At 41.3% G+C, this 24009-nt stretch overlaps 1 protein-coding gene across 1 annotated transcript in view; it reads right to left on the reverse strand.

The window, feature by feature from the left end:
• The window catches only part of TRIO (trio Rho guanine nucleotide exchange factor), a gene marked incomplete in the record, with an annotated part of 1361655 nt that overhangs the window by 1109561 nt on the left and 228085 nt on the right, over positions 1–24009 (reverse strand). The window contains 1 exon segment of the mRNA XM_073630705.1: positions 22295–22486. Coding sequence (XP_073486806.1) covers positions 22295–22486 — 192 coding nt within the window.

Here is a 24009-nt window from a genome sequence, read left to right on the forward strand (position 1 = left end):
ATTACAAATGGCGAGAAGTGATTCCGCATTAAAAATGCCTATGAAAGAAAACACTTATAAACGCAAATTACCGCGTTTACAAGCATTTGGGGTTTCAAAAGCCTCTGAACGTACTGTTTTGCTTTTCAGAGAAACACTTCTAAACTCAACTGCCTAGAAATTACTAAAGAAAGACTGTACATGTACTGATAAGATAACAGAGGAGAGTTCAGGGGCTGCTGAAAAAAAAAAGCCCAACTGCTCCTAAACGTCCGTTTACAAGCTGCAGTGTACATAAGGCCTTAAAGTGGTTGTATGCTTATTTTTGAAACACTTACCTACAGGTAAGCCTTAATATAGGTAAAAAAAAATATCTAAACCTGTACGGTTTAGGAGATATTCCCCTCGCAATGAGCCGCTGACTGCAGCGGCGCATGCGCACAGGGTATTCTTGGCTGAAAGCTCGGCAAACTCCGGACCTTGCCGGAAAGAAGTCTCCAGCGCGCATGCGCGGGAGTGACGACATTGCGGCTCCAGCCACTCACAGCGCCGGAGCTGCGATACCCGGAAGACATGCCGAAGGGAAATGTCAGCTCCCTCGGCGTGGACCGGGTGAGATGCCAGCGCCTCGTTCTAAGGTAAGTATCTCATAATGAGCTAGTATGCAGTACATTCTAGCTCATTATGCCTTTTCCCTTACAGGTGTAGGGAAAAAAAAAAATCAGTGGGTTTACAACCGCTTTAAGTGGTTGTTAAGCCACCATCTCATCTTTATATCATCCCCTCTGTCAGATAAAAAGCTGCATCCTAGTGCCAGGTTCTTGTCCATGATCCGGTCCCTTACATCAGTCTAGACTTCCTGACTTTTTCTACATCTGCCTTCACTGGCGGGTGGTGATCGGTGGCTTCTAGCTGGCGTCGGTGGCCGTGACTCAGTGCCTGTTGGAGTGGGAGGCATCTAAGGGGAGCATCGGCTAAGCTCAGGGAGAGATGTCGGCAATACCGCCGAAAAACGACGGAGTCCTGCGATTGGCTCTGACTGGCCGGGATCGGCAGAACTCGTGAACACTTGAGAAAGCTTGTGGATTTTCATTTAAAAGGGAAAGGTAATCTCCACAAGCTTAAGTTGTGTTTCAAAGCTGCAGAACAATCACTGCTGCAAAAGAATTATGAAAGGAAATCAGGGAGAACGGAGAGAGAAAGAGCATGCTATGAGTTTGGAAACAAACCTTGTAGGATGCTAATGCTCTCAGAGATACTAGGGCACTACATTGCCCGTATTAAAAAACTTGAGGAGTCGCCCTAGTTAGCTCCTCACAGACACAGGCATTTAGGGACTACTATGCCAGTCTATACCAGTTAGAGGGTCAACTTTCTCCCCTGGCATTACACAGCAGACGGGAGGAGATTCTAGAATATCTTAAAGCTTCGGGAATGCCCAAACTGACTGATGAGTTTCTAAAAGCCCTTAAATCACTGAAAACTGGTAAAGCCCCTGGCCCTGATGGGTATACTCTGTCTTATTATAAGACCTACTCTGATAAATTGGCAAAGAGATTTATAGCAGCGTTTAATTCTATACGCAACGAGTAGGCAATACTGGCAGATATGCTCCTAGCTCATATAACAGTAATCCCCAAAGAGGGGAAAGATCTATCTCTGTGCCCTAGTTATTGCCCAAATTTTTGGATCTCAAAATTTTCACACAGATCCTAGCTACCAGACTGTTGAGCCATATCCCCTCTTTAGTGCACCCAGATCAAGCAGGCTTCACCCCTGATAGAGAAGGCAGAGACAATAAGCAACGTGTTCTGAGTGCAATCCATTTTTCCCAAATCAAACACTTAGTGCTTATATCCACCGACGCAGAGAAAGCCTTTGACAGGGTTGATTGGACATTTTTGAACGCCATGCTACAACATATGCGGAAGATTTGATATTTTTCATAACCTCCGCACTCATGTCCCTCATATCCCTTTTGTCAGAATTACGCACATACGAAGCTACCTCCAATGTTAAGGTGAATTATAGTAAATCTGAGGTGATGGGAGTGGAGCTGAATATGTCCCTTCAACATCGGATAGCTATCTAATTTAAATTCAAATGGCCAGATTCCCAAATACGATACTTGGGAACAAATATCCCAAACAACCTGAATAGGGTGTTTGAACTTAATTTTGCCTCGTTGGCACAACAGTTTGAAACTTGATTTTCAACGTTGGGATAGGGAGGTTTTTACATGGTTTGTTAGGACCAATATCAGGGCCGTCTTTAAGGCAGGGCAAAAGGGGCAGCTTCCCTGGGCCCTGTCAGTGTTGTGGAGCCCAAAGCAGCTACCTCATACTTGCCAACTATCCCGGTTTAAATTCCCTTGAAGTTTTAGGCAGGTACTGTGTCCCGATATCTCAGTGTGAAGTGCTGCTACTAATGCTGCCTAGCTTTGTCCTATTGTTGCGTACAGATGACTCACCTGCAGACCCTGTGATTACATGTAAATAACCATCATTCATATGTAAATAACAGCTGCATTCATATGTAAACAGCTGAGGCCGATGGCATTGATATGTAAATAAAGGCGGCATTCATATGTATATCATGCTCCCCTGCAGTGATGAGAAGATGTGCTGTAACCTCTAGCAACTAATTAGTGAGCCTTAACCTCTAGCAACCAGTCAGTAAGACGTAATGATATGCTGTAACCTCTGGCAACCAATCGCAGCCTGATCTGATATAGTAAACTGATTGTAAGTCTAGCTGCTATTTATTCTATGTCTCAGAGCAGGTGGAGAGCGAAATTTTATTTGGGGTGGGGGGGCCCCAAGAAAATTTTTGCCCAGGGTCCAATCAATATTAAAGACGGCTCTGACCAATATAAAGATGAATGTGATGCCAAAACTTTTATACTTACTACAGACCTTGCCCATTAACCGGTTCCCGACCGGCTCCTGTAGATATACGTCGGCAGAATGGCACGGCTGCGCAAAGTAACGTACCCATACGTTACTTTGAATTTGCCGCCGTGTGCGCGCCTGCCGCAATCTCCGCGAGTCGGGTCGTGGGTCCCGCGGATTCAATCGCCGCAGGCATACCCGCGATCGCCTCACGTAGAGGATGAACGGGGAGCTGCCGTTGTAAACAGCATCTCCCCGTTCTGCCTAGTGACAGTGTCACTCGATTTCTGCTCCCTGTCATCGGAGCAGAGATTAGTGACGTCACATACACTGCCCATCCCCCTGACAGTTAGAATCACTCCCCTAGGACATACTTAACCCCTCCCCGCCCCCTAGTGGTTAACCCCTTCACTGCCAGTGTCATTTACACAGGAATCAGTGCATTTTTATAGCACTGATTGCTGTATAAATGACAATGGTCCCAAAAATGTGTCAAAAATGTCCGATGTGTCCACCATAATCTCGCAGTCACAATAAAAATTGATGATAGCCGCCAAAACTAGTAAAAAAAAAAAAATTATTAATAAAAATGCCATAAAACTATCCCCTATTTTGTAAACGCTATAACTTTTGCGCAAACCAATCAAATGCTTATTGCGATTTTTTTTTACCAAACATATGTAGAAGAATAAAAAGATGCATAATAGTGATTGTGTATGTGATTTCGCGCAACAACTTCTAGGTAAATAATGCTAATTCATAAAAATGCACAACTAATATAATTCCTCCAAGTATGGAACCACAATAGATAAAAGTGTAAATATAAGTGAATGTCCTTCAATAATATAAAGAACATAAAAAACATAAACCAAGGTTTATAGGTGATCTGGTGACTTTTCGTGGCGTTGGATGCCCACTAGGGGCTCCCAGAACTCTCACCTCAATGACACAATAAAAGTGCCTGTGTACATTCTTTGGGTCTGTGCTCTTTCTGGTCCAGTCCAGTGCTGGCGTTCTGTTCCGTCTCAGGGGAGAAGGCACTTCCTCCGGTAGATGGACTCCACATACGGATAATTAAAAGCAAGGGACTCCAATAGGGTAATATTGTTAAGCCAAGGATTTTATTATAAAATATCTGCTTACATGAAAGTAAAAAGCGATGCGCCAAACAGTGAAAACAGCGTGGTTACGATCCTCGCTACGTCACTTCCGGTCCGCGCTATGTATTTCCGGTTACGTCCTACGCGTTACGTCATACCACGTGACTTCCTCAGGGCACCGGATTGGCTGTAGCCATAGTATATTTATATAGTTGAGACAGGAAGTGGAGAAAACTCCATTTTGTTGTAGACCAAGTGTGTAACTATACCGAGGCCATCATTGAGAGGATGGTCACGCCGGATGTTTATAAATAAAATTAGATTCAAACAAAAACGTAAAAAAAAGTTAAAGGTTCAGACAAACTACTAATGTTTGAATGACATCTATGTTGGTAGTGTAAATGTTCATCAAAACTACGACCGCTCAACATGCCCTCATGCTAATCCTACAGTTGTTAAATTTACATTTAATCTTAAAAATAATATGTTTGATATATTAACCCCTTAATAGAACTAAGAATAAAAACTAGAACATTAAAGATCGCTAAAAAAATCTATATTAAAATGCATTAAAAACGTGGATATAGATAAAATCAAAAATCCATAATCATACAGGTACTATATAAAAAATATATATGGTTTTTCCCAAGCTTGCATAGTTAAGCACACCGGAAATGAGGTACTGAGTTTACATAAATAGGAATGTCCAAAATCAAAAAATCACTTATAAAGCAGTTTAAGTCAAATTCTATATTTAACCCTTCAGGTGCTAATGTCCTAATTTTATGTATCCACTTCGACTCCTGACTGAGGGTTCTGATTTTGTGATCACCGCTCCAAGATTTATTATATTTCTCTATACCCCAAAATAATAGTCCCGTGGGGTCTTTGTTATGTACTAACGCGAAGTGTTTGGATACATTATGTTTTGGACAACCTTTTATAATGTTTTCAATGTGTTCTTTGATTCTGATTTTCAGTGCTCTCTTAGTCCTCCCTACGTACTCTAAGTTACAGGAACATTGTAAAATGTACACTACCCCTTCTGTATAGCAATTGATGAAATCCTTAATTGGGTAAGTGTTTCCCGTACTTGTTGCCTTAAACTCATGTTTCTTGCCTTGGAATTTTTTTGCATGTGTACATGCATAACAGTATTTGCAGGGATAGAACCCTTTGCCATTGAAAAAGGAAAATTTATTTTTAGGGGGTGGTTCAACCACATTTTTCACAATAATATCCCTCAAAGTGGGGGCTCATTTGTAAATGATAGATGGCCTCTCAGGTAAGATTCTTTGTAGATGTTTATCTTCCTTTAGAATATGCCAGTATCTTCGGATAATCTTTTCTATGTCTTTAAACTGAACATTAAAGTCTAGGATTAAACTTGGTGCCTCTGAAAATAGTTGTGCTTTCTTGGGTGCATGTATCATTTGTTTTCTATCCATTGTTTGGATCAATTGGATATCTCTTCTAATTTGTTCTTCTTCATAGCCTTTCTTGACGAATCTCTGTCCAATTAAGTTGGCCTGGGTCTCAAAGTCTGCATCTTTAGTGCAGTTACGCCTGATTCTTACCAGTTGACCTTTTGGAATATTGTAAAGCCAAGGTTTGTGATGGCAGCTTGTTATAGGTAAGTAGCTGTTTCTTGACACTTCTTTGAAGTGGGTTTTGGTTATTAATCGATCTTCTTCAATAGTTATTTCTAAATCCAGAAATTCTATCTTTTTGGCATCTATATTCCAGGTCAGCTGTATGTTTCTGTCATTGTTATTTAGATTGTATAGGAATTGTTCCAGCGATTCTCTGCTCCCATTCCATATGATTACGATATCATCAATAAATCTTTTGAACAGCCCTAGTTCACAAGGTGGATGTTTATACACAGATTCCTCCTCCCATTGCGCCATAAAGGCATTGGCCACACTTGGCGCAAATTTTGCACCCATGGCAATACCGGTTATTAGCTTGTAATAGTTTTGATCATGCCAAAAATAATTATTTTTTAATGAAAATTCTAGACATTTGATTAAGAACCTTCTTTGTGTACATTTCAATGTGCTATATTTTCTCAGAGCCCATTTGGTCGCTTCACACGCTTGGTGATGTTGGATAATTGTGTAGAGGGATGAGACATCTACAGTAGCCATTAAAGTCCTTCCTTCTAGGACTGGTATATCTTCTATTTGTTGTAGAACATGTTTTGTATCTCTTATGTACGATGTTGTTTGTTGAATGGCAGGTTGGATGAAATAATCTATGTATTGGCCAATTCTTGCTGTTAGGGAATTAATCCCATTAACTATTGGTCTTCGCGGGGGATTCAGGAAGGTTATTGTGTATCTTGGGGACTGTGTATAGTACTGGAATCCTATGTGAGTCAGGAACTAGATATCTTGCTTCTTTCGCATCTAGTATATCTTTTTTAACACCTAGATGCACAACTTTTTCTAATTCTTTTTTACATTTGGTTGAGGGATTACTTAGCAATCTTTGATATGTGGTTGTGTCTTCCAGTTGGCGTTTAATTTCTGCTTGATAGTCTATTTTATTTTGAATGACCACTCCTCCTCCTTTATCTGCTGGCCTTATTACCAGGTCTTTTCTGTTGGTTAAGGATCGTATTCCTTTCTTAATGTGTATGGGATCATTTATTTTCTTGATCTTCAATTGGTCCAGATCTTTTAATACTAGGTTTTTGAATACTTCAATATGCTGATTGTCGTGTATTTGAGGGTTAAAAAGAGACTTATTCCGTAATCCACTATGTTTCACTCGTTGTATATCCTGTGGGGTTGTCGTTCGTCTGGTTTGGGGGTTACTTAAAATTGCTTTTTTAATATTTATTTTTCTTACATATTTCTTGATTCCTATATATGTTGCGAATTTGTCCAAATTTTTTGTAGGGGCATATTTTAAGCCTTTATCCAATACAGCCAATTCTTCAGTGGTTAAGGTTTGTCCACTTAGATTGAAGATTCCTTCTCCCACTATTCCCTTTTTCTTTTTGAGTCTCTTTCCCGCTCGACATCCCCTCTTGGTTCTGGGGTTCTTCTTCTTTCTTCCTGTTGACGTCTCTTTGGGGAATAAAGAAGAATAAAAAAGAAGAACCCACTTCAAAGAAGTGTCAAGAAACAGCTACTTACCTATAACAAGCTGCCATCACAAACCTTGGCTTTACAATATTCCAAAAGGTCAACTGGTAAGAATCAGGCGTAACTGCACTAAAGATGCAGACTGAGACCCAGGCCAACTTAATTGGACAGAGATTTGTCAAGAAAGGCTATGAAGAAGAACAAATTAGAAGAGATATCCAATTGATCCAAACAATGGATTGAAAACAAATGATACATGTACCCAAGAAAGCAAAACTATTTTCAGAGGCACCAAGTTTAATCCTAGACTTTTTTTTTTTTTTTTCAAATAACAATTTTTATTGTAAATTTTAGTGATACGGAATAAAGGAACATAGAAAATCACAAGCATTGTTCAGTGTATCCCTAAGTAGTATTAAGCATGTATTCTGTATGACTTAGCTGGTAATATTTCTTATGATAAACAGAGAAGCAAATGTGAACGTTCCTGCATTTGCTGGTTTAAGTTCCAGCCTTCTTGACTGGGAAAAGTAAAACAAAAAACACTCAAAAATAAAACAGATATTTGTAAAAAAAGGGGAAGAGCAAAAGCTGTATAGACCTGTGTCATATAGGGATGAGGAATAGGAAGGGGGGGGGAGAAAAAGAAGGAGGAGGAAAGAGATAAAGTGCCTTCTAGTTGATTTTATTACCTGGGCATGGTGGGTCCTCCCGGAGGTGCCACAGCTCCCAAACCTTGGTGTGTGCCTCCAGCCTATCCTGAATTCTGGCTGTCATCTTTTCCATCAATTCTACATCCTTGATTCTAGCGTCTAGATCTTCAGCAGAGGGTGGAGTAATGCGTTTCCAGTTTAGGGCTATCAGGCAGCGTGCTGCCGTGAGTATGTGTCGTACTAATTTCTTGTATGGTCTACAGATTTTTAGTGGTGATAAGCCCAATAGAAAAAAATTTGGAGTCGCTTGGATTTCGGTTTCTAAGAGGCGGGCAAGGAGGTGACTGACCATCTCCCAATACTGAGCCAGCAGTGGGCAGGTCCAATACACATGTAAAAGAGTGCCTTTAGCTTCTTGGCAGCACCAACATTTATCTGAGCTATTGGGGAAGATTGTGTGTAACACGTCTGGAGTCATATACCAGAAGTAGAGGATTTTGTATGAGTTTTCTTTATATAGCGTACACATTGAACTCTTCGCTGCTTGGTTCCATATTGTCTGCCATTGTGCTAATGTAAATTCTTCCCCTAAAATCTCCCACTTGAGCATGTAGTAATGTTTACCTTGCTCCTCTAGGGAGATGGCAGTCAGTATCTTATAGATTCCTGATATGAGTCCCCTCTGCGAAATACCTGCCAGAATAATGGTTTCAAACGGGGATGGAGGTGAAAATTGAAAGTTCGGGGCTATAGTTAGTGCATAATGTCTTATTTGTAAATATCCATAGAATGCTTGTCTTGGCAAATTATGTTTGGTCTGCAGATCTGAGAAGGACAGGAGCCTACGGGTTCTAGGGTCTACTATACTTCCAAAATGGAACAAACTCCTAGAGGACCAGGGGTGAGACATCTGATGTGTGAGACTATCTGGCCCCTTGGGGTTACATACAAAGGAAGTCAGAGTCGATTTCTCCAAGATTAGTTTATTAGAATGAGCCAATGTGCGCCAAGTCCTCTTTAACATGGACATGGGGCCCAGTAGGCGCACCGGGGCTACGTCCGCATCCGCATTCCATAGTAGGTTGTTCAGGTGTATTGGGGCTAGCCATAATTTTTTGATCTCTGTCCACTTATTGTATGATTTTTGTGTAAACCATGACGCCACCGCTCTCAGCTGTGTCGCTTGGTAGTATTTGATCATATTGGGGATTAATCCTAGACTTTAATGTTCAGTTTAAAGACATAGAAAAGATTATCCGAAGATACTGGCATATTCTAAAGGAAGATAAACATCTACAAAGAATCTTACCTGAGAGGCCATCTATCATTTACAAACGAGCCCCCACTTTGAGGGATATTATTGTGAAAAATGTGGTTGAACCACCCCCTAAAAATAAATTTTCCTTTTTCAATGGCAAAGGGTTCTATCCCTGCAAATACTGTTATGCATGTACACATGCAAAAAAATTCCAAGGCAAGAAACATGAGTTTAAGGCAACAAGTACGGGAAACACTTACCCAATTAAGGATTTCATCAATTGCTATACAGAAGGGGTAGTGTACATTTTACAATGTTCCTGTAACTTAGAGTACGTAGGGAGGACTAAGAGAGCACTGAAAATCAGAATCAAAGAACACATTGAAAACATTATAAAAGGTTGTCCGAAACATAATGTATCCAAACACTTCGCGTTAGTACATAACAAAGACCCCACGGGACTATTATTTTGGGGTATAGAGAAATATAATAAATCTTGGAGCGGTGATCACAAAATCAGAACCCTCAGTCAGGAGTCGAAGTGGATACATAAAATTAGGACATTAGCACCTGAAGGGTTAAATATAGAATTTGACTTAAACTGCTTTATAAGTGATTTTTTGATTTTGGACATTCCTATTTATGTAAACTCAGTACCTCATTTCCGGTGTGCTTAATTATGCAAGCTTGGGAAAAACAATATATATTTTTTATATAGTATCTGTATGATTATGGATTTTTGATTTTATCTATATCCACATTTTTAATGCATTTTAATATAGATTTTTTTAGCTATCTTTAATGTTCTAGTTTTTATTCTTAGTTCTATTAAGGGGTTAATATATCAAACATATTATTTTTAAGATTAAATGTAAATTTAACAACTGTAGGATTAGCATGACCGCATGTTGAGCGGTCGTAGTTTTGATGAACATTTACACTACCAACATAGATGTCATTCAAACATTAGTAATTTGTCTGAACCTTTTTTTTAACTTTTTTTACGTTTTTGTTTGAATCTAATTTTATTTATAAACATCCAGCGTGACCATCCTCTCAATGATGGCCGCGGTATAGTTACACACTTGGTCTACAACAAAATGGAGTTTTCTCCACTTCCTGTCCCAACTATATAAATATACTATGGCTACAGCCAATCCGGTGCCCTGAGGAAGTCACGTGGTATGACGTAACACGTAGGACGTAACTGGAAATACATAGCGCGGACCGGAAGTGACGTAGCGAGAATCGTAACCACGCTGTTTTCACTGTTTGGCGCATCGCTTTTTACTTTCATGTAAGCAGATATTTTATAATAAAATCCTTGGCTTAACAATATTACCCTATTGGAGTCCCTTGCTTTTAATTATCCGTATGTGGAGTCCATCTACCGGAGGAAGTGCCTTCTCCCCTGAGACGGAACAGAACGCCAGCACTGGACTGGACCAGAAAGAGCACAGACCCAAAGAATGTACACAGGCACTTTTATTGTGTCATTGAGGTGAGAGTTCTGGGAGCCCCTAGTGGGCATCCAACGCCACGAAAAGTCACCAGATCACCTATCAACGCATGTTCACCTAAATAGTCACATTTTATTTATGTTATTTTTTATGCGATTTATGTGATTGAGTAGCACTGAAGTCACCTTGGTTTATGTTTTTTATGTTCTTTATATTATTGAAGGACATTCACTTATATTTACACTTTTATCTATTGTGGTTCCATACTTGGAGGAATTATATTAGTTGTGCATTTTTATGAATTAGCATTATTCACCTAGAAGTTGTTGTGCAAAATCACATACACAATTAATCACTATTGTGCATCTTTTTAGTTTTGATAGTAGTGAGTGGTGTTCACTATTTTTTGATTTTGCAGCATCACGTTTATTTTTACACGGCTGTATTTTAGTAGCGCAGAAGTCCATCCTAGGATTTTTTACATATGTAGAAGAATACGTATCGGCCTAAACTGAGGGAAAAATTTTTTTTTTAATATATATTTTTTGGGGATATTTATTATAGCAAAAAGTAAAAAATAACGCGTTTTTTTCAAAGTTGTCGCTCTTATTTTGTTTATAGCGCAAAAAATAAAAATCGCAGAGGTGATCAAATACCACCAAAAGAAAGCTCTATTTGTGGGAAAAAAAGGACGTCAATTTTGTTTCGGAGCCATGTCGCACGACCGCGCAATTGTCAGTTAAAACGACGCAGTGCCGAATCGCAAAAAGTGCTCTGGTCAGGAAGGGGGTAAATCCTTCCGAGGCTGAAGTGGTTAAAATTACTCCAGGTTTCCTGAGAGACCTTCGTTTAAGATTCGTGAGGTTTATCTGGGCCGGAAAACCAGCAAGAGGGCATAGGGCGATTTTGTCGCTCCCTAAGGAAAGTGGAGGGATTGGGTTTTTTCTGACCCAGTTAAATATCATGAAGCTGCGCATTTGGTTAGGGTGACTGATTGGTGTGTGCATCAAAATAAGAAGCCTTGGGTCCACATGGAGCAGGCAACGATTGCTTTGCCTTTGGAAGGTCTCCTATGGCTTAGAGACATGGATATCCCAAGAATGGTGAAGGTGCATCCAACTGTGGGAGCCACGGTACGGATTACGAAAAAGATTTTTAAAACTACCACTATTTCGCCATATCCGAGCCCCTTAACTCCAATTCTGGGTACACCGGCTTTCCAGCTGGGCCTAAAAGACCCTTACTTTGTAGCCCTGCTACAGCAAAATATTGCGCTTTTTTTGCAGAAAAATATATATTGGCCTAAACGGAGGAAGAAATTTGTTTATTAATAACAATTTTGGGGATTTTTATTATAGCAAAAAGTAAAAAATTGTGTTTTCTTTTTTTTAAATTGTAGCTCTTTTTTGTTTATAGCACAAAAAATATAAACCACAGAGGTGATCAAATACCACCAAAAGAAATCTCTATTTGTGGGAAAAAAGGACGTCAATTTCGTTTGGGTACAGCGTCGCACGACCACGCAGTTGTCAGTTAAAGTAACGCAGCTCAAAAATCACAAAAAATGGCCTGGTCATCAACTACTTACAGACCGGAAGATGTGGCTGCTTAACGAAACCAAAGTTATGTTCTATCCGGAATTTTCTCCCGATGTGAAAAAACAGCGTGTCAAGTTTCAAGATGAAAAGAAAAAAAAAAAAAGAAGATTGCAGACCCTGCATTTATCATATTCAATGTTATACCCTGCTAAATTAAGAGTAGAGTCAAATGAAGTTGCACAATTTGATAATCCAAAGGCTGCCACTGAATAAATAAAACAAAGAGGGGAAGAGAAAAATTCCTTTTTTTGCTCTTCCTCTCTTTTATAGATGGGATGTGGTTAGAATGATTCCTCTTTCTCTATGCAGAGCAGGAAGAGAAAGTCCAGTAGATTTTTTTATTTTATTTTTTTACTGTATGGACTCTTTCCGTGGGAAAAGTTTGGCTACTAATTTTTGTTTGTTTCTTTTGTAGAAATAGAAATATATATTAACTTTTTGGAGACTTTTTTTTTTTTTTTTTAAAGAATCTTCAATATTTGTTTTTATCTATTGAAAAAAATCTCACTATGTGGATACTGTGATATTTTTGTATGCAAGACCCTTTTGGAGATGATCATTGAGGGGTGATAGTTTTTTAGGGGTCTATGTGAGATTGGAACAGGTCTTGGTATTTTTCTTTTTTTTTTTTTACTATCAGACATTTTTTTTTCTTTTCTTTTTTTCATTGTTGTTTTATTTTTTATATAAATTTTTTTAAGACGCTCACCAGATAATTAAAATGAATTTAGAAATGTTTTTCCTCACAAAGAAGGGACTCTTTTTCCATTATTAGAAAGGACTATTTAACCTAGAACTATGGTCTTACGGCTTGATGCTGTAGAAATCTGCTAAATACAATGCAAGTTTTGGTATCATGGAAAATTAGAGGGCTTAGTGACCCAGTAAAGAGACAAGCAATGTTAACTACATTGAAATAAATAGTTTTTTCCATCCATTATCTGCCTGCAGGAGGCCCATCTAAACCTACATAAACTGAATTATTTGAAGTGTGCACAATATGGGAGGCAATATCATTTTACTTATACTCCAGAGTATCTATATTGATAGCAAATGATGTTGATTTCTCCTGCAGACAGGTACAAATAGACAACAAAGCTCTCTATATTTTTTTATACTGTACAATGTATAGAAAATCATGTGTTAGCATAATATATATATATATATATATATATATATATATATATATATATATATATATATATATATATATATATATATATATATATATACACACATATATATATACATATACACACACACACACACAGTATGTCACAAAAGTGAGTACACCCCTCACATTTTTGTAAATATTTTATTAGATCTTTTCATGTGACAACATTGAAGAAATGACACTTTGCTACAACGTAAAGTATTTAATGTACAGCTTGTATAACAGTGTAAATTTGCTGTCCCCACAAAATAACTCAACACGCAGCCATTAAAGTCTAAACCGCTGGCAACAAAAGTGAGTACACCTGTAAGTGAAAATGTCCAAATTGGGCTCAATTAGCCATTTTACCTCCCTGGTGTCATGTGACTCGTTAGTGTTACAATGTCTCAGGTGTGAATGGGGAGCAGGTGTGTTAAATCTGGTGTTATCGCTCTCACTCTCATTCTGGTTACTGGAAGTTCAACATGGCACCTCCTGGCAAAAAACTCGGAGGATCTCAAAAAAAAAAGAATTGTTGTTCTACATAAAGATGGCCTAGGCAATAAGAAGGTTGCCAAGACACAAAGTAAGCTGCAGCACGGTGACCAAGACCATACAGCAGTTTAACAGGACAGGTTCCACTCAGAATAGGCCTCGCCATGGTCAACCAAAGAAGTTGAGTGCACATGCTCAGCTTCATATCCAGAGGTTGTCTTTGGGAAATAGATGTATAAGTGCTGCCAGCATTGCTGCAGAGGTTGAAGGCGTGGGGTGTCAGATTGTCAGTGCTCAGACCATACATCGCACACTGCATCAAATTGGTCTGCATGGCTGTCGTCCCAGAAGGAAGCCTCTTCTAAAGATGATGCACAAGAAAGCATGCAGACAGTTTGCTGAAGACAAGCAGACTAAGGACAAGGATTACCGGAACCATGTCCTGTGGTCTGAGACCAAGATAAACTTATTTGGTTCAGGTGGTGTCAAGCGTGTGTGGCGGCAATCAGGTGAGGAGCCACTGGGACACCACACAATAATAAAAGGGGTTTCACTTACCCGTCCAGGCGCAGGGCAGCTTAGAAACCAAGAGCCCAATCTTCACCCTTCACGGCCAGTTCCTGTCACTTGAGGACCTTCAAGGAGTACCTTTTTCAGGTTTAGGGTCCACTCCCTTGGACCTGTACCTCACCCCTGCAGGAATGCCTTAACGCTGTAGTGTCCAGGATTCCACTTTGCAGGGTCCAGTGCCCAGAGGCCGCATTACAGGCAAAACCTTGCAGGATCTTGAGTCTTCTTTGCAAGGCTCGGGTACCATTTATCTAAGCATATAAACCCTGTGTCAAATGGATCCGATCGGTCAATCCCTTGATTCATTTAAGAAACGTTTGTGGGACTAGAGACCTGGAGCTGAGAGAGCTCAAACAACCGTGCCACATCCACCTTGCAGACACTGGTAAAAAACTGAAGTACTTCATCTATGGGAAGGGTTATATAGGGGGTCACTTCCTGTCTAAAGACCTTTAGACTACCAGTGTCCATTCACCTGGAGATGAAGTATAACCCAGCAGGTAATGAATATTAGCCTAACGCCATGTCCCATGATGTATGAAAAAGAAAAGTACAGCACTAATCTTTAAGCTCGCTCCCCCCCCAGCAAAAATATTTGGCCCCCAAAAACAAATCTTCCTTCCCCCCCCCCCCCTCGGTTTCCACTCCGAATACAAATCCTCTTTCCCCACAATATCCCTCAGAATAAATCCTCTACCACCCACCAAATCCTCCCTCCCAGCATAGTCCCCCATTCCCATACCCCCACCCGTTACACTCTCTCTTGTAGTACACATCTTCCTCCTTCTCCCACTCTGAGAACATACAGCAGGTAAAATAAGTATTGAATAAAGCACCTTTTTTATATTTAAATATATTTCTAAAGGTGCTTTGGACATTACATTTTCACCACATGTTGGTAACAACCCATGCAATCCATACATACAATGAAATTAAAACAAATAAGTTCAGCAATTAAGTTATGTGCAATAAAATGTAATGACACAGGGAAAAAGTATTGCACACAAAGAAAGGGAGGTGAAAATAGGCATGGAAAGCCAAGACACCAGCTGAAATCTATCAGTAATTAGAAGGCAATCCTGCCCCTTGTCAGTGCAAATTAATATCAGCTGGTTCAGGCTCAACTGATGGCCTATAAAAGGTGTCACACAAGGAATATCTCATGATGGGTAAAAGCAAAGAGCTCTCTCGAGACATTCACAACCTTGCTGTTGCAAAATACACTGATGGCATTGGTTACTGAAGGATTTCCAAACTTCTGAATGTTCCAGTGAGCACTGTTGGGGCCAAAATCTGGAAGCGGAAAGAACATTTCACCATAAATCAGCCACGACCAGGTGCTCCTCCTCACCACCATCTACACACCATGTTCAGGCCAGGAATTAACATGGGGGCTGTTGGAACTGCAGCTCCAGACTCCCATTTGCCAAAAAAAAAAAAAAAAAAAAACACGATCGACTTTGAGGGTCGTGGCTCAGCGACCAGGGGTCACATGGGTAGCAGAAGAGCTACCCCACCCACTGGTCAAAATTTGGGGCTCCTATCATCTATGGTTACGGAGATACGGGGCTCCTTGCGCAGCCTGTCAGAAGCTACATACAGAGCGGCCAGTTTAACTACTTGCTGACCGGCTCACGCTGATATACGTCGGCAGAAGGGCACGTATAGGCAGATTAAAGTACCTGTACATTGCCCTTTAAGAAGCGGTTTGCAGGTGCGCGTCCGCTGTGACCTCCTTGAGCGTGATCGCGGGTCCTGCGGACCCGATGTCCGCGGGGATACCCGCGATCGTCTTACGAAGAGGAGGAATGGGGAAATGCTTAAGTAAAAGAAGCATTTCCCGTTCTGCCTAGTGACAGGACACTGATCACAGCTCCCCGTCATCGGGAGCAGTGATCAGTGTCGTGTCACACATAGCCACGCCCCCCCAGTTAGAATCACTTCCTAGGACACACTTAACCCCTTCACTGCCCCCTAGTGGTTAACCCCTTCACTGCCAGTCACATTTACACAGTAATCAAAGCATTTTTAATTGCACTGATTGCTGTATAAATGTGAATGGTCCCAAAATTGTGCCAAAAGTGTCCGCCATAATGTCGCAGTCACGATAAAAATCGCTGATCGCCGTCATTACTAGTAAAAAAAAATTATTAATAAAAATGCCATAAAACTATCCCCTATTTTGTAGATGCTATAACTCTTGCGCAAACCAATCAATAAACGCTTATTGCGATTTTTTTTAACCAAAAATATGTAGAATATGTATCCGCCTAAACTGAGGGAAAAAAAAAACAAACTTTTTTTATACATTTTTTGGGGATATTTATTATAGCAAAAAGTAAAAAAATAATGTTTTTTTTCCAAAATTGTCGTTATTTTTTGTTTATAGTGCAAAAAATAAAAACCGCAGAGGTGATCAAATACCACCAAAAGAAAGCTCTATTTGTGGGGAAAAAAGGACATCAACTATGTTTGGGAGCCACGTCGCACGTCCGCGCAATTGTCAGTTAAAGCAACGCAGTGCTGAATCGCATAAAGTGCTCTGGTCTTTGGACAGCCAAATGGTCCGAGGCTTAAGTGGTTAAATACAAGCTGGCACACTCTGTTTGCAGCAGACAGAGGATGAGCTCACAGAGCCTCTGCTCACATCTCGTCAGAGGCACTGAGCATAATGGACAGCTTGGAGCCTGCAGAGTTTGACAGGCAGCACCACCTGTCAAACTTGCCTATTGATTTTAATGGGGCCACTCGGCAACTGCAGGCCAAACTCGCTTGCAGTAGCAGCATAGTCCGACAATGTAAAACTACCCTTCAGCAATGTAAAAAACAAAAAACAAGGAGTGGCAGTAGCACCTCATGAATGCCTTTCAGCTGCTGCTATACCACTCGTTAAAAAGCAATCCAACACAGCTCACTTTTCAGAGGGCAGTAAGCATTACCACAAAATGTGAAAGAAACTTGAAACACATCATCCATTTCACACTCCCCACCAACCAGGTCACTCCCCAGCCACTTCCCATGTTAGCCACCACCTAGTTACTCCCCCCACCCACTAATTGATATCCCTCCATGACCACCTCACACCCCCCTGCTGACAGACCTCTCTCCCCAGCCTGTCCCCACACCCTCTCACCTGCTGACCTGTGGATGGGGGAATCACTCCCGCAGTGTTATTCTGTTCAGCCAGTGGGGAGCCTTCCCTACCCACAGAATACAATGATCAGTGTTGCTAACTATAGCTGGCAGCACTGATTGTTTTGGGAAAAACCTGACAGGCTGGTTGTACTCAACTCGATTAATAGACTGACTTGCGTACAACCAGCTAGCCCATACATGGCTGGTCTCTGCTTAATTGCCGTAATTTAATACATGTATGGCCCGCTTAACCACTATGCAGTCCCTAAACATCCTTCCACAATCCTTTAAATGTTCCCTTCCCCAATTCCTCCATCCTCCTCTCCTGTACATACTGTCCACTGTCATACCCCCCACAATCCTCTCCTGTACATACTGCCCACTGTGATACACTTCTCTCCTGTACATACTGCTCACTATCATACCCTCTACACTCCTCTCCTATACATAGTGCCCCCTGTTACACCCCCCCACAATCCTCTCCTGTACATAGTTCCCGCTGTCATACCTGCCACATTCCTCTCCTGTACATATTGTTCACTGTCATACCCTCCACTGCCCCCATAATACCTTCCACACTCCTCTCCTGTACATACTGCCCACTGGCATACCCTGCACACTCATCTCCTGTATATAGTGCCCACTGTTATACCATCCATACTCCTCCCCTATGCCTTTTACCCACAAAAACAGTTCTTTAAAATTATATTGAATATCCTCAATGTTACCAGTTCTAGAATGGGCACACTTTTGTTAGTTCAACTAAAGGAAATCATCTCATTCCTCATATTTGTTCTGCCCATTATTAGTACTCCTTTAATTTTGTGATTACTACTGTGATGTATGAAGGAACATAGGGGATGTCAGCTTCTCTAAATATATCACTCGTAAAAAAAAAGCGTCCCTGAAAATATTTTTGAAATGTTGGCACCTATGCACCTGGTCACTGCCCAAGGCCCACCGGGTCACTAGGGGGCTCCATGAGAGGCTCCTGGGATCCTGTGATATTAAAGCGGTAGTAACATTACTACTTTTTAGAGGCCCTGAGGTAGGTAATGCCATAATGTACTAGTATTCACAGCATATTAGCACATTACGGTACACTTACCTGTCAGACTGAGCCCTCCAGCACTGCGCTGTGATCAATCCGGCGGGTCCCGGGCACTTCCATCTTTACCTGGTCTTCCTTCCAGGTTCTGTGCCTTCGGTCACTTGCGTCGGCCGGGCTGCGTTGCTGTCACTCCCGCACATGCGCATCCTCGCTCTTATCTTCCCCCTCTCTATTTAATTTGTTATAACAAAATATTGTTTGTATATTTATTTATTTTTTTATAAATAAGCCCTACCAAAATCCTCAGCACCAGGCCCATGATGTTCTTAATCTGGCCCTGACCATGTTTGGAAGTCAAATGGCACTGCACATCATCCCAAAAACACCATTCCAACAGTATTGGCATTAACTATTTATGTGCCGTATCCACAGTGCCACTCTGTGGTAATACGAATTCTCTTACAACCATTCCAACAGTGAAGTTTGGAGGTGGAATCATCATGATGTGGGGCTGTTTTTCAGCATATGGTACTGGCAAACTTCATATTGAAGGAAGGCTGAATGGAAAAATGTACCAAGACGTTCTTGATAAAATCTGCTGCAATCTACCAGGATGATGAAGATGAAAACGAGGGTGGACATTTTAGCAAGACAATGATCCCAAACAAAGTCAAGGAAACTCAATTGGTTTCAAAGAAAAAAAATAAAGCTGCTAGAACTTGAATCCAACAGAAAATCTATGGAAAGAACTAGAGATCAGAGTTCATAGAAGATCTGAAGACGATTTGTGTGGAATAATGGGCCAGAATCACACCTAAGCAATGCATGCGACTAGTTTCTCCATACAGGAGGCATCTTGAGGCTGTCATTACCAACAAAGGATTTTGTACCAAGTATTAAAGACATTGGAGTTAGCGTGTTCAATACTTTTTCCCCGTGTCATTCCATTTTAGAACACAACTTAATTTCTGAACTTATTTGTCTTGGTTTCTTTGCATGTATGCATTGCATGAGTTGTTACCATCATGTGATGAAAATTTCATGTCAATAGCACCTCTAGGCTGCATTCACACTAACACTTAAAGCATACCCTTCAAATATAAAATAGTGTGCCCGACTCTCAATGGATCAGGCTCTCGGCCATTCTCGTCGTGTCTCGGCCAGTCTCGGCCAGTCTCGGCCAGTCTCGGCCAGTCTCGGCCAGTCTCGGCCAGTCTCGGCCAGTCTCGGCCAGTCTCGGCCAGTCTCGGCGGCTCACGCGGGACTGCGAGAGCCGCCAAAAGGCTCACAATCAGTGGGGGATAGGCGCATAACACGCACCCACAATTTTCCCCTGATTTTAGGGGGGGGGGGGGGAGTGCGTGTTATCCGCCGATAAATACGGTATATACACATACATATATACAAACATATATACAAACATACATATGCATACACATATACATACACACGTCAGTGCAAGTGACCAAGTTCATTTCCAATTTATTTTACATTTAGAAAGTGAATCAACATATTTCCAATTTTAATTTTATATTTTACCAATACAATTTAAATCACTTACAAATGTGGTTTATGCAGGTATGTGCAAATGCAGCACAAATTAAAGTAGTATATCTGGCTCTATGTGTCAAGGTCATTAAATTTATCTTTTTTGTGTTCAATAAGTGTTTGACGTTTTGCAAGAGTACATCATCATGTAACGTAAATACAAAAAGGAAATGCACAGTACAAGCAAGGCTAAGTAGCCCTAACACAGAGACCAAGTGCCAGCTAGGGCCCGCAAGGCTTGCCTAGCCGCCATTCCCATTTTCGGTCATAAACAGTAACCAATGAGGAAGGCCCTGCACCTGGAAGAAAGCAGGGTTCACGGCCAAGCAATAGGGCTCCAGTAAAAAAGCCATTGAAAGGGAAAAAAAAAAAAAAAAAAAAAGAAGATCCAAAGTCAACACACACTAAAAGTAGCTTTTTTTTATTTGAAGGGTATGCTTTAAGTGTTCACATTTTGAAAAAAAAAAAAAAAAAAAAAAAAAAAAAAAAAGGTGCACTAACACCCCCCCCCCCCCCCCCCCCGTTCTCTGCTACACTTACCTCCGGGGATGCCGAGCTGTCAGTGCCCACACAGCTGGTACAACAGTCTAGGGATCTAAAAATTACCAGTTACACTTACCGGTGACTGCTTTTCTAGGAAGTCTTCTAGGACGGCACAAGAAACAATCAATTGATAGCTGTTTTACATCCCCACCCCTCCCCTTGATCCTCGGTTTATAGAGAAGTAACTCTTGAATCCGGTTCATTATTAAAATCATTCCTCATAGGCGGCACTCACCTTCTAGTGTTCTACCATTTTCCACCTCTAATGGGCGGGAAGTAGGACTGCCGTCCATGAAGATTTCCTAGAAAAGCAGTTACCTGTAAGTTTAACTGGTAATTTTCTTTAGTCATCTTCCAGGATGGCACACCTAAGAGGATAAGCAAGAACCTCAGGCCTACCTTAGGGTGGGACCACTGAACGCAAGACCTACATAGCGAACACTCGGTTCTGCAGTGTGTTTGCTATGTAGGGAGAAACACAATCAAAAACTGAGGATCAAGGGGACGGGTGGGGACTTAAAACAGCTGTCAATTGATTGTGATTCCTGTGGGGAGGAGCCTCTCATCTCTCATGTGTGCTGTGCTGGAAGATGACTAGAGAAACTACTCTGCCCCATCTTTTCTGCACAGTGCTGACAAATTAGAATCGCTCTGGCTCATTTTGGATGCCTGGCACAATTTTCTGACACTTTCTCACTCCCGAGGAATCCCACGTGCTATGCACAGCCAACCATACAAATGAATGGCTGTAAGCAGCTGTGCTCTTGTAAATGCCGATGCTTCTTTGCATTGGTGTCTACCCATTCATGAGTATCTTACATTCATACCTTGAGCCTATGGCTGCAGTTCTGCTGTTTGTTTACATCCAGTGCTGCAAGTCTGGGACCCACTCCACACTATGATCTGACAGCCCCTACTCTTCCCCATGTATACATGTTCTCTGAAACCCACCTCCCTCCTCAGCACTGGACATGTATAACCCCCTGTAACTGACTACACTCATTGCACAAAGGGTAAAGTGCAGAATCTAGTGTCTGAAGCAACATTACAGGCTGACCACATTGCATGGGCTCTGGCTACGGCTCACATGATTAAAAAACCATGATTTTATTGTTGTATTAGAAGACAGTGAAGGAGTTGGTTGAAGAATTTGAAGAAAAAATAAACTAGTTAGGCTAAGAATGATTTCTCCGCAAGGGAGAAGCAGTCCATCACCTGTGGACACTAGTAAAAAGCTGAGAACTCACGGAGAGGGGCAGGATAACTGGGCAAGCGCCCAGGGAGCATGTCCTCCAAAGCTTTGCCAGTGTCCAATCACGTGAAGATACGAATCTACAACCCAGGGTCTATGAATACTCAGCCTGTGTCCAGTACAATACAATTAAGATATTTGCTTATCCAGTTCATCATTCAGAAAACCCGCAGTGGCAACTTGCATAACCCTAACTTCCTGTGTAGGTCTCCTGCCTAGGAATAGCTGTACAGTCCACACCATGCACATTGCAAACCTAAAAAAAAAAAGCTTAGTAATGTAGTCTCTCAAGCATTTGCACTCCAAGTGTAAATCAAGAAAATCCAGAGAAGTTGCCTATATCTTGGCAGATGTGCTCTAGAAAAGTGCTGACATATTTGACACAGCTGTACATCAAACACAACAAACATTGTGACAGACAACTACGAACATTAGGTCTGTTTAATATATACAAATGAGAAAAAAAGGAACACAAAAGAAGAAACTAGCATTAACACTTGTCATATATATTACCTTCTCAGCTTTTTGGTGAAATTTTGCAGACATTTCGAGTAAAGTACTTCTCTCATCTAGAGCTGCCGCAAACATTTTCCATTCTTGTTCCAGCTGACTGGCAATCTGCTTTATTTGTTGTGAGGCGTAGTGCCCAGATTCCACAAGGCGATTGGCAACTGACACGATTCGGTTTATATTCACATAAACATTCTGTAATAAGGCCAGAGAATATCAATATGATGTTTATCTTACGATAATATAATACATTTCCTTTAAGATGCTAAAAACATATGAAATTACAAAAGGCAGGGCAAAATATTACAAATAATCAACGCATTGTACACTTTCACACGGTACTGTTGTAACTATGTATATTAGGAAAACTGAGGTAAAACTACAGAGGCATCACAATGCCTAGCAGAAATAAAAAGTGACTTGGTTCAACAAAAAGTCCATTACCAGGGAGCAATTCAACAGGGAAAAGTATATACGGTTCTCATCCCTGGGAAGTACATAAAACTAGCGTCTTGTAAGAGAGCCATCTTCCTCACCGATCTGTGGATGTTCACTCCCCCATTGCTGATGTGTATTTGTCTCGGATAGAAAATGTATTGCTTTCTGACATTGAGTAGGCATCAGCAGCAGTTTCAAAGAAATTATTCTGGCCACGTGTAGTGACATGTATACTTTTAAATGTTTGTGTAAGGTATTAGTGTAGTTTTATTCGTTGCGTCGGTTTGCTTTACCTTTTAACACTGGGCTCACATGTGGCGGCTGTAGGTTGTAGTGTGATGGCAAATCATTTTCCCTATGTCCAGGCATTGATGCACATAGCTTGTGCCTATTTGCTAAAGGGGTAGGCAATTCTCTGGAGCTCCGCAAATATCCTGGAAATAATCCGATTTTCGGAGCCTTTTATGCACTATATTTGGCTACAACACTGCCGGGCTGAGATCGGGACGTCCTGGACATGAGAAAGACCGGGCGCAAGCACGGGCAGACATCACAGCATTCACAGCGACAAACACGCTCTGCACATCCGCCATCTTACCTCCAAGGCAGAACTCTAAGAGCGCCAAAAAGAAAGACAGGCAGATCAAGAATTCAGCGGCTGCAGCGGGACACGGTCAGGAGGATCCCCCCCACTGGCATCCCCAGAGCAGGTGACTGCCTCAGACGCAATTACCAGACCCATCCTGGAGGCCATAGACGCCAGCAAGGCCGCAGTACTGGTACGAATCGACCATCTTGCTACAGAGTGCATGCTTATCAGGCATGACCTAGATAAAATCCAAGGCAGGCTCACGACAGCAGAAGACAGGATTTCTGAAGTGGAGGATGCGTCACACTCACAAAGCACGCAATTGACTGAGCTGAAGGAGCTGGTAAGATCCCTGCAGCATAGAACCGATGACGCAGAGGACAGACAAAAGGAGGAATAATGTCCGGGTGGTGGGATTACCTGAAGGGGCTGAGGCGGCCAAATACGCCATGTTTGCTGAGCAATTTTTCAAGCAGATCCTGCAATTGGGAGACCTACCCCCTACATATGTAGTAGAACATGCACACAGGGTGCCCACAGGTGTTTGCCTCCTGGTGCATTCCCGCGACCATTTTTGGTTAGATTTTTTAATTATCGCGACCGGGCTATGATCCTGACGGGATCTAGGAAACATCAGGAATTGCGCTTTGATAACACAAAAGTAATGCTGTTCCCCGACTTCTAAGCTGAA

The sequence above is a fragment of the Aquarana catesbeiana genome, linkage group LG05 (assembly GCF_042186555.1).
Source record: "Aquarana catesbeiana isolate 2022-GZ linkage group LG05, ASM4218655v1, whole genome shotgun sequence".
Taxonomy (NCBI): domain Eukaryota; kingdom Metazoa; phylum Chordata; class Amphibia; order Anura; family Ranidae; genus Aquarana; species Aquarana catesbeiana.